Source organism: Triticum dicoccoides, chromosome 2A, assembly GCF_002162155.2.
Source record: "Triticum dicoccoides isolate Atlit2015 ecotype Zavitan chromosome 2A, WEW_v2.0, whole genome shotgun sequence".
Classification (NCBI taxonomy): domain Eukaryota; kingdom Viridiplantae; phylum Streptophyta; class Magnoliopsida; order Poales; family Poaceae; genus Triticum; species Triticum dicoccoides.
Genome location: NC_041382.1, coordinates 57,415,866 through 57,425,898, shown reverse-complemented (window position 1 = coordinate 57,425,898; position 10,033 = coordinate 57,415,866). Strand labels below are relative to the sequence as shown.

The 10,033-nt window shown below is 48.6% G+C and overlaps 2 protein-coding genes across 2 annotated transcripts in view; both read left to right on the top strand.

The window, feature by feature from the left end:
* Positions 1-3,393, top strand: part of LOC119353193 — a 9,042-nt gene extending 5,649 nt beyond the window's left edge. The window contains exons 3-7 of the mRNA XM_037619781.1: positions 54-1,314; positions 1,693-2,085; positions 2,382-2,480; positions 2,584-2,895; positions 3,127-3,393. Of these exons, the coding sequence (XP_037475678.1) occupies positions 54-1,314; positions 1,693-2,085; positions 2,382-2,480; positions 2,584-2,864 (2,034 nt within the window). The 3' untranslated portion in view covers positions 2,865-2,895; positions 3,127-3,393. The remainder of the gene's footprint in view (positions 1-53; positions 1,315-1,692; positions 2,086-2,381; positions 2,481-2,583; positions 2,896-3,126) is intronic.
* Positions 3,394-5,713: 2,320 nt separating this feature from the next.
* LOC119357583 (putative FBD-associated F-box protein At5g53635) lies at positions 5,714-8,748 on the top strand. Its single transcript, XM_037624486.1, has 3 exons — positions 5,714-6,718; positions 6,825-6,968; positions 8,347-8,748. The coding sequence occupies exons 1-3, from the start codon at positions 5,714-5,716 to the stop codon at positions 8,746-8,748; spliced, it is 1,551 nt and encodes a 516-aa protein (XP_037480383.1).
* Positions 8,749-10,033: the final 1,285 nt, after the last annotated feature.

The following is a 10,033-nucleotide window of genomic DNA, read 5'->3' as shown; positions in this document are numbered from 1 at the left end:
TTTTTCATAGATGTAGCATTTGTCCAATCTAATTCTTACATGATTTTAAATAGGATCAACAAGATGAGACCAAACGGGATGATGAAATGTTGGAGACTGCGATACTACTCATCGAGTTTGAAAGGAAGAAAGTCATCCTCAACATTGATGCACACGTGTACCGACTCCCGGAGCCCTTGCTCACAAAGCTCGCCGACGGCCTGGAGGTGCTGCAGCTCGGCCGGTGGGGGAACACCGACGACGAGACATACATGGAGGTGGAAGCTCTTGAGTCGCTGAGCGCCATCGGCAAGCTGAAGAACCTCCGGTACCTGAGCGTGCGCGGGTTGTCGCGGCTGACGGAGCTCCCAAGTGAGGTCCGGAGGCTCCGGAAGCTGGCCATCTTGGACGTGCGCGGGTGCCAGAACCTGGTCAAGCTGCCGTCGTCCACCGTGAAGAAGCTTGTGGGGCTGACCCACCTGGACCTCACCGAGTGCTACATGCTGGAGCACATCGGGCGGGGGGTCGCCGCCCTGCCGGAGCTGCGCGTGTTCAAGGGCTTCGTGTTCGGCGTCGGCAAGCGGCGGCGCGACGCGTGCAGGCTGCAGCACCTCGCCAAGCTGAAGAAGCTCTGGAAGCTCAGCGTCAACGTCACCACCGACGCCAACGTGGAGCAGGACGAGATGAAGCAGCTCGCGAAGCTCGCCGGGCTCCTGTCGCTCACGGTTACGTGGGGCGAGAGGCCGAGCATATTGCTGGATAGTAGCCCGAAAATTCAGAAGCAGCTGCAAGATCTCCTTGATACCTGGACCTGCCTCCGGCTACCGCCGCAGCTCGATAAGCTGGACGTCCGGTGCTACCCCGAGGGCAAGCTGCCATTGGCGACGTGGCTCAACGGCAACAAGAAACTCAAGAAGCTCTACGTGAGAGGCGGGGAGGTGAAGGAGCTCGACATCCCCGGAGACAACGTCATCGAGACCCTGCGCCTCAGGTACCTCAAAGAGTTCGAGCTGAAATGGACGACTGACCTGCTCCCTAAGTTGAATGGGAACACCATTAAGTGTGTGGAGGTTGTCGATAAGGATTCTAAAGTGGTGAAGGCTCAAACCAAAGGTAAGGGTGAGCTGAATGAGAAGGAGGGGACAGAGAAAGAGAAGCTGATTCCCATTAAGAAGCGGATGAAAATACCGGTGTGTACCGTGGACGAACATGGGGTGTGGGTGAGGGATCTCAAGGAAGAAGACGCCGGCGGCCAAACTCCAGGTAAAGCAGAAGGTGCTACCGGCGTTGTCAAAGCTGAAAATGGTGTCGACGATGCTGGCAAAGCGCAAAAAGGTTCGGCCCTACTCCATTTTTGAATTTAAGTGTCGGAAATATTTTGGCCATAGCTGAAATAATTCAGTGATTTTGGTTTTCATTTTAGTCAGATGACCGACATTTCAAAAAAATATTTATATTTATGTGTACTGCCGTAATTGCTAAAATATTTTGACTAAAAGGTGATTACTTCAATATCTGCCGCAATTAATGAATTTTAAAATTTTCAACGAAATTAAACTGAAAACGAGTTTGAAAACCATGCCTACTCTAGTGATAAAAACAAAGCAGGGTCCAAATTCAAGTGAAAACCATGCCTTGTTAGTAAGATATATATATTGCATCCGAAACCGAGATGCTTCCAATTTTCATCTGAACATTCTTACTTGTTTGTAGAAGTGAAAAAGGAAGAGAAGCCAAGCAACCTCAAAGGCACCCAAGGAGAAAATGAGCAACCAGCACCAGCCAAGGAAGACAATGGAGCTACTGATGAGATAAAAAAAGTTGACGGCGGAGATAAGAACCATGAGATTGTTAATAAAGAGAACGACAACAAGAGAGAGGCAAAAGATGAAGAGCACGATCCTATGAAGAAGGGTCCGCAAGTACATGAGCCTAACGTAGATGGGAATAAGGTGCAGGCGAGCAATGAGAACGAGGAACTCAAAGAGGCCGTGGAGAAGCAAGTGTCACCTACTCTCGCTGTCGATCAGACAGCGGTTCCAAGGAGCGAGGGAGATATCAAGAAAGGTGCCGTCACCGATAAGACCCACAAAGACAAAATAAGTGGTACATTGCCTAACTTTGCCACATCTTCCCATACTTTAATTTTTTTAAAGGAGGTTAATTAAAACCCCACACATGAAGCATAATAATTTTGCTTCTTGACCCCCAACTGGGATTTTGCTAACCAGTAAACCCTTACTGGCTAAGGTCTAAATAAATGGTTTTTTCTCCTGCATTTTCATGTTTCAACTCAATCATGTAATTGTGTTTTACTGCATTATTTCTACTGTATCAATCAATCAATAATACTTGCTTTAAAAGCTATGGAAAGCGATCTATCAATAATACTTGCTTTGCAGAAACTAAAGAAGAGAGGCAAGACGAACCGAGAGATGCCAAAGGACAAGATGAGCCACCTAGCAAGCAAGACACAGAAAACACCGATGAACCACAAACAGGTCCCGCCCTCTTGATTTCCAACGGCACCGATAAGTGTGCGCTTGCTTCCCACTTATATAAAGGCTGTATAAATCTAACGATAGCGCGCGCTTGCTTCCGCAGAAGGTGAAGACAAAGGCAAAGACGATGAGCAGCCCGCCGACGAAGACGGAGGCGGCGGTGGCGGCGATACAACCACCGGTGATGCGTCGAGCTCGCAGGCGTCGAAGCCTAAAGAGGAGACCCCTGCCACAGTAACCCCAGCTACTGAAACAACCGCTTCTCCCCCAGCATTACCGCTTGCAACTACCACCGCTGCTCCGGCTGCCGTGGACGCCAAGGAACCTGGGAAGGCTGGCCAAGATGATGGACCAGGCACAGGCGCAGCGGTAGAGAATAATTGAAGATCAAAAGCATGCAGCACATCTGCCTAAGGTACTGAAAAATTCTTTGATCCAGTAGAATTATACTCCCTCCGTTTCAAATTACTCGTCACAGAAATGGATGTATCTAGAACTAAAATTCATCTAGATACATCCATACCTGCGACAAGTAATTCTAAACGGAGGGAGTATGTAACCCGAACCCGCTTTGCCACAAATCAGGTAGTTGTTCGATCAGGGTAAGAATGAGATAACACGTGTAATTGCTCGGTTGATTTTGCAGGTGCAGAAAATTAAGGGGGGAGGATTGTTCTGATGGCCACCTTCTTCTTCTGGTTGGACCGTTCAATCGCCCGGAAGTTGACATTTGGAAGAAATAACAACAGGCTGCTCGTACTTGTTACCAGCGATATATGTATACTTACCTATATGCTTATTCTTGAATTTAAATTTGTGAACTCGAATTCTATCAATAAATCTTCACGCGAATAAGATGCGGCTTTCTTACGCTCAATCTTCATGGCAAAGTAAAGATTGTAACATAAAAAGAAGGGAGAAATATATTCAACTACTCTGAAAGTTTAGATTTGGCCCCTCAACTTCAAAACCAGCAAATCTTGGTCTCTTAGCTTTTCAAACCGGACAGTTTAGTCCCCTCGTCTCAGCTGACCCGGTATCGCTGCCGACTCATCCCGGTTTTGGCCGGCCTTCGCTGACGCGGCAAAAAAAATTTCTCTTCGAACCTGCCTCCTTGCAGAATTTATGCAAAGGTAAGGCTGTTTAGAAATTCCCTTCCCCAGACCCCATCTTGCGTGTGACCTGTCAGCACTGGTGGGTATTTGATCGAGCAACTCGGGTGCATGTTGCACTGCCGCAGCTGGGGCACTATCTTGGAGCACACCACTGACCGGACCTACACGCCGCGGGCTGGTCTTAAACGACGACCGCCGGGTCCCAGGGCTCGGCCTCTCGACACATCAATGATGGGCCCCATTGTAGACACCGGTGAGGCGCTTGGGTTCGTCGGCTTCGTCCTCGTCGCGGAAGCGAGAGCCCGACGTGTCTACCCTGCTGGTAGGAGGCTCCACCCGATCCCTACGTTGTTGACAAGAACGTCGATGTTGTTAAGGTCGCGCAGCACGCGTCACACGACGGCGGCGACACTGCCGTCGGAGGTGGCGTCGAGCTTCCGCGCGGTGCTCAGGTGCGAGGACGGGGAACGCGTCGACCACCCGGAGAAAGCACGTACGCATGCATGCGTGCTGGCGAGCAGGCAAGTACGTGCGTGCTGGTGGTTCATAGTTCACCGTTGTCACCCAGTGCACGCCCGTACCTCGTCTGAGCTCGAGGTGGCACGCACGGTGACTCAGCTCGAGGTGCCCCGCACCATGGCCAAGCTCCACATCGCCATTCGTGTGGACATACAATGACTGAGCTCGAGGTTCATGGCCAAGCTCCATGTCACCATTCTTGTGTCTACATGTTTGATCCTTACGATTTACACTTCCACTTCATCGGCGACGGTTGTTGCAAATGACTTTCCAGTCGTCTACTATAATAGGGTTTGTTTGGCTCTGGCGAGGGAGGGGCGCTGATGACAGGGTGCCTTCGGTTCATTCCAGTGCTTGTAGGATTTATCTTTTCCATCCAAGTTTAGAAGTGGAAAGTGAATTAAAGGTTTGCTCACTTCAATGCTTTCCCAAGTATGGAAAGTTCCCTTCAAACCGTCTTGTAGGATTCATCTCAACCCTCCCAGCAATGTCAACCCTCCAAGCCAACCGGTCCACAACACGTCTCCTTGCGCTAGAGATACGGGATACTGTGTATTTCAGTCCAAACCACAACCTTTCCAACTTCAGTGACTCTAGTGCAACCCTATCATCAAATTCTTCGATCAAAACCATCAAACCCTGGAAAATCCTTAACCCTTATGACATCATCTTTTTTAGTTGCCGAGACAAGACATCTGAATGACGAAGAGGTTGTCATCAACCCCACGAATCTCCGGTTCATGCGCAAGACTCCATGCAAATTTCAGAGTGTCGTTCAGCACGACACATTTGAGCGACTTGTTCGTTTTGACCTTCGGCACTGCACACCTTTGTTGGCTCTCCAATCCCCCCCTCCTCGACAAAGATGTCGTCCAGCTCTCCCTCTTTTAGATTTATGTTCCTCATTGCCACTTTCAGTCTTCCAGTCCTCCATCATCACCTGATGCCTTCTTACCCTCCTCCACCTCCCTAAAGTTCGATCCCGTCGACACCATTATCGCCGCTTCGACAATCCAATATGGCCTCTCTCGTCTGATCTTACCACGGAACACCAAGGGCGAGAAGATGAGCGGGTCATCCCTTGGGTCAGCCCAAGCGTCTGCGCAAGCCTGGGATAGGGCAGGGATTGGGATAGGTGGCAGACAAGACCTCAACGTTGGTGGGACGTCGACGGAGTAAGCAAACCCTAGCCGCCTACCGTGAAAAACAGGACCATCCTCCACATGCAAGTACTAAGTGAAATATGTTTTTTTGACGGGATAAGTGAACGACGTCCATACTAAACCACTTTTAGTGTGGCGATCAAGATGGCTCAGCAAAAGAAGCAAATAAGTTTTTTTCTTTAGACATAAAAGAAAATAAAGAAACATTTTTTTGAGGGGTAAAAAAACCCAAATAAGTGACTGAATCGTGGGTCCATGAGCAACTTGTGTCGGGCTTTGGCCCAACCAAGTAACAACATTCCAGGGCCACCACAGAGAGACTGCTTCGGTCTCTTTTATAAGACGAACGGCCCACCATCGCCACACAGTCCACCACCCACACCCAGTCGAATCCCCAAACCCTCGCCGGCTCGTCCGCCGACGCCGCCGTCTGACCATGGCCGACCTGAGACCGTTCACCAACGTTGATCCTGCGACGGCGGCCGCATTGCGGCGCAATGGCTGTGACCCGCACGAGGTGGACCAATTCGTGGAGCACGTGCTAGCGTACATCTACACCCTCGTCCCTCGCCCGCCGTTCACCCACAGCGGCCGGCTCACGGCCCTCGCCGCCTCCACTGACGGCGTCGACCGCATCAGCAGCCTCCCCGACGAGCTCCTGCGCAACATCGTCGCTCGCCTCCCCGTCAAGGACGCCGCGTGCACCGCCGTGCTCTCCACCTGCTGGCGCACGCTCTGGCGCTCCACGCCCCTCGTCCTCAGCGACGCCCACCTCCTCCCCGACGGCCACGTCTGGCCTCCTACGCGCGCCAACTCGCCGGCCGTCACCGCGGCCATGTCCCGCATCCTCGAAGCGCACCCGGGGCCCTTCCACTGCGTCAATCTCGTCTGCAGCCACATGAATGGCTACCTTGCCCGGCTCGCGCGCTGGATCCAGCTCCTCGCCGCCAAGGGCGTCCAAGATCTCGTCCTCGTCAACCGACCGTGGCCGCAAGACGTGCCCCTCCCCGCCACTCTCTTCAGCGTCAGCACCCTCACCAGCCTCTACATCGGCTTCTGGAAATTGCCGAGCATGGACGTCCTGCGCGGTGCCTCCTTTCCCCACCTTGTCGAGCTCGGCATATGCAGCGTTGAAATGGAGCACGGCGCCGTCGAGTCCCTCGTCGCCAGGAGCCCTGTCCTGGAGATCCTCAACATCGAGGGATGCCGAAGGGAGCTGCGTCTACGCCTCGTCAGCCAGAGCCTACGCTGCGTGCAAATCTGCAGCTCGGTTGTGGAGAACATCACCATGGTAAAGGCTCCATGCCTCGAGCGGCTTATCCTCTCTGACAGAGTTGGTCGTGGTGCCTTCAGAGTCAGGATTGTCAATGCCCCCAAGCTGCACACGTTTGGATTCTTAGAGCCAGGACAGGTCCTAGAGGTTGGGAAAACGGCCATCATGGTACATCCCCTGGTCTCCCATGTCTCTGTTAGTTCAGTTAGCAAATATGTTCAGCTGATGACTCAATTAGTTGTGTGATGTTCTTATTGAATTGTGAAAATTTCAGCTCGGGATAGAGGCAAGCACAAGTACCATGCTCACAACCGTGAAAATTCTGAGCTTGAATGTGCGTTTCGGGGTTCGCAGTGACGTCGAGATGGTGCCCACCTTCCTCAGATGTTTTCCCAACGTTGAGAGACTGCACATTATGGTATTTGTCACCAATTCATGTTCTGCTTACATTTCTAGGGATTTCTTACCTGTTATTTACTTCCAAGTCTGTTATTATCTGTCATTGTGATAGCTCTCTATATGGTCGTTTTGGTTTTGTCCACTGTAATGTGATGGATTATAGTGATGCAAGCTAGTGTTTAGCTGCACAATGATTATTATGCTGGCATCTTGATTTATAGTGTTCTGCTTCTGTAGGCATGTCCAGATTTTCTTTCTGTAACAGACATGAGACATGCAATGCTTATTTCTGACTTATGAAAGCTACACATAGTAAACTAGCACATTCATGTCGACAGTTCTCGAGGCTGTTTCGGTATTGGTAATACAGTACCATAATCGCTATATGGATGCTAGTACGCTAGTTTGATCATATCAGGACCTTAGGAACTTATCCTTACTAATAGAAAGAGGCTGTTGTAGCTCACATCCGAAAGTTCGTGTTAAAGAACATATCTGGCAAAATGTTGTTAAGACCAAAGTCCTCCATTCTGGACTGAAGTTTGCAGCCTCACATATATCTTAATTTACTGTCGATGGATTTATGCTCAGCACATCTTGTTAGGATAACATGATTCATTGTTTTTTTTTTCTCTGCAGCCTGCACTACTAGGCTATTTCGTAATGTGTACAGTCTGGTACTTCCACCCATTGAAATATAGAGTTGTCATTTCTACTAGTACAAATCAGATCCAACATTTAGTTATGGACCAGTATAGATTCCAGTATTTAGTGTTGAGCAGTTAGCACTGCATGCAGTGTAGATTCTGAATCTTAGCCTAAAAAAATGCTCCATTTCCTCACAAAAAGGGAATTATAATACCATTTTCTTTTCTAACCTTTTTCTTCCTGACAGCTAATGGAAACTACAGACTTATTTATCTCAGCTTATTATTCTTAACAATTTCCTCCACACATCAATTGAAAAACTTGTTCCATCTTGCAGCATATTTAGTTGCTTGCAGTGTTCTCACTTATTTGCATATATCTGTCAAGTCAATTATCATTAAAGTCCTTTATGGCCTTTTTATTTTCTTCTACTGTGAAGTGTGAGCCATGTATTGTGTTATGCATGCTAAGCTGAGTAATTTGCCCATGAATAACAGAATAAGATGATGATAACGGCGTTATTATGACTAGGCATACCTGACAAATTATCATATACAGTACATTCTTATTCTTGACCAATATAGCTAAAATAAGCCAAGCATTACCATTTGTTCTCAACAATCAGGTCGTCTGTACCATGTTCATCTGTTTATGTTATGATATTTGTTACTGATATTTTGATTTATATTGCTTTGCCTCTTGACTTCTGGTACGTCCAACTGTTGACCGATCTAATCTGTTTTTTGCAGAGCAAAAGATGCGATCAACCCATTGGTAACCACCTCACCCGCAAGTTCTGGGAGGAGTCTGGTCCCATCGAAAATGTCGTCTCGCGCATCCACACGATGTGCCTCCGCGAGTTCAGAGGGGACACTAGTGAGGTTGGCTTCCTGGAGTTCTTCTTCGGTAGCGCGCGCTCGCTGCGGTCCGCGTTCATTTTGATGGCCAATCCACTTTTCACGCCGTACTCGACCAAGGAGGCGGACGCCAAGGTGAGACACAGCTGCAGAAACATGGTATCTGAGTCCAGCTACCAGTTTGTGGTTGTGAACCAAGGACAACCAGGGGGTGCTCCCTGGAACTTCAAAACCGGGGCGGATTTCTCTTTCCCTGACCCATTTTCGTTCGCCACGGGGGTCTTCCAAGCTTAGCCTCTGTAGAGTAGTGCGGTGTCGTGTTTTCGTTGCAAGCCATGGAGTGGACGTGGTATATCTATTGCTACCCGCGGCCTTATGTTGGTCTATTGAATTTGCGGCTTGGTGTCTGATGCTATCAATTGATATTTTACTTGCCCTGTAACCCATGCTACCAATTTCCCTGTCTATCTATCTATCTATCTATGCTCCTTGAACCAGTTCATTGTGGCTAAATGTTCCATTCCTGGTGTGTGTGTGTTTTAGATAAATGGGTAGCCGAAAATGGCCCCCCCTGTTCCGTTCCATCTCTTGAATGGAACATGATAGATAGTTGAGGTTCTTTTCAATCATGGAAGGTGTAGAAAAACTAGGGTAACAGTAGCGAAGCATTACACTTGAGGCAGGGGAAGCAACATAACCAAATAGAGGAGCTTCAGCTCCGTCCTCATGGCGTCTTTGCATAGGTGTTGTACATCCATCCATGCGCAGCCGCCCCTTGACCACAATGTGTGTGTATTCAGGGATGGTATGGTTGGGGTTCCTGGGATGGCTCTGCTCAAACCCAATCTCACGGCATTTTACATTCTGATTTGCTGGAGTATGTGGAAGCAAAGGAACAGAGTTTTTTGGAAGCAAAGGGACTGGCTGCTGGGGAAAGGGAAATTGTATGCCATTTTGTTTAAAATCATGATGTAGTACGAAGTCAATTTGTTTGATCATGTAATATTGGTTGAGCTGGGGAGTGGATTCTCACCCACCTGGTGGTTTCCTTAGTTTCTTTGGGAACACACCAAGCCACACAACCTGGTGAACAATGGGAGTTTGCCGCAACCAATCAACGTTGACGATGACGCTAATGGTGACCATTGTGCAAGGACTGAAAAACTCCTGATATCGACATAACAGGAGCTTCGACTGGTAAGTTTTTTTAGTATGCATGCTGGCTCCATGTGTTGCATTACTAGCACGACAATAAACCCCTTTTGATAATATTGCAGGTTAGTGTCTGGTTGAATAATTCAAACAGACCCGATCTAATCGAATTACAAGAAGAACGACCAATATTGGAATGATGTTGATGTTGTCTACAACAATATCATCCCCAAAAATGTGAAGGGTCGCTTTGGAAGAATTAAGAAAAGGGTTGCGGTTTTGTGAGAGCTATAAGGAGGCTGATGCTGTAGTTGTGAAAATGATGCAGATTTAAAGAAGAGGGCAATGCAAACTTATAAGGCAGATCACAAACAAGATGGTCCATTTATGTTTGAGCATTGTTGGGAGTTTCTAAAAGACCAACAAA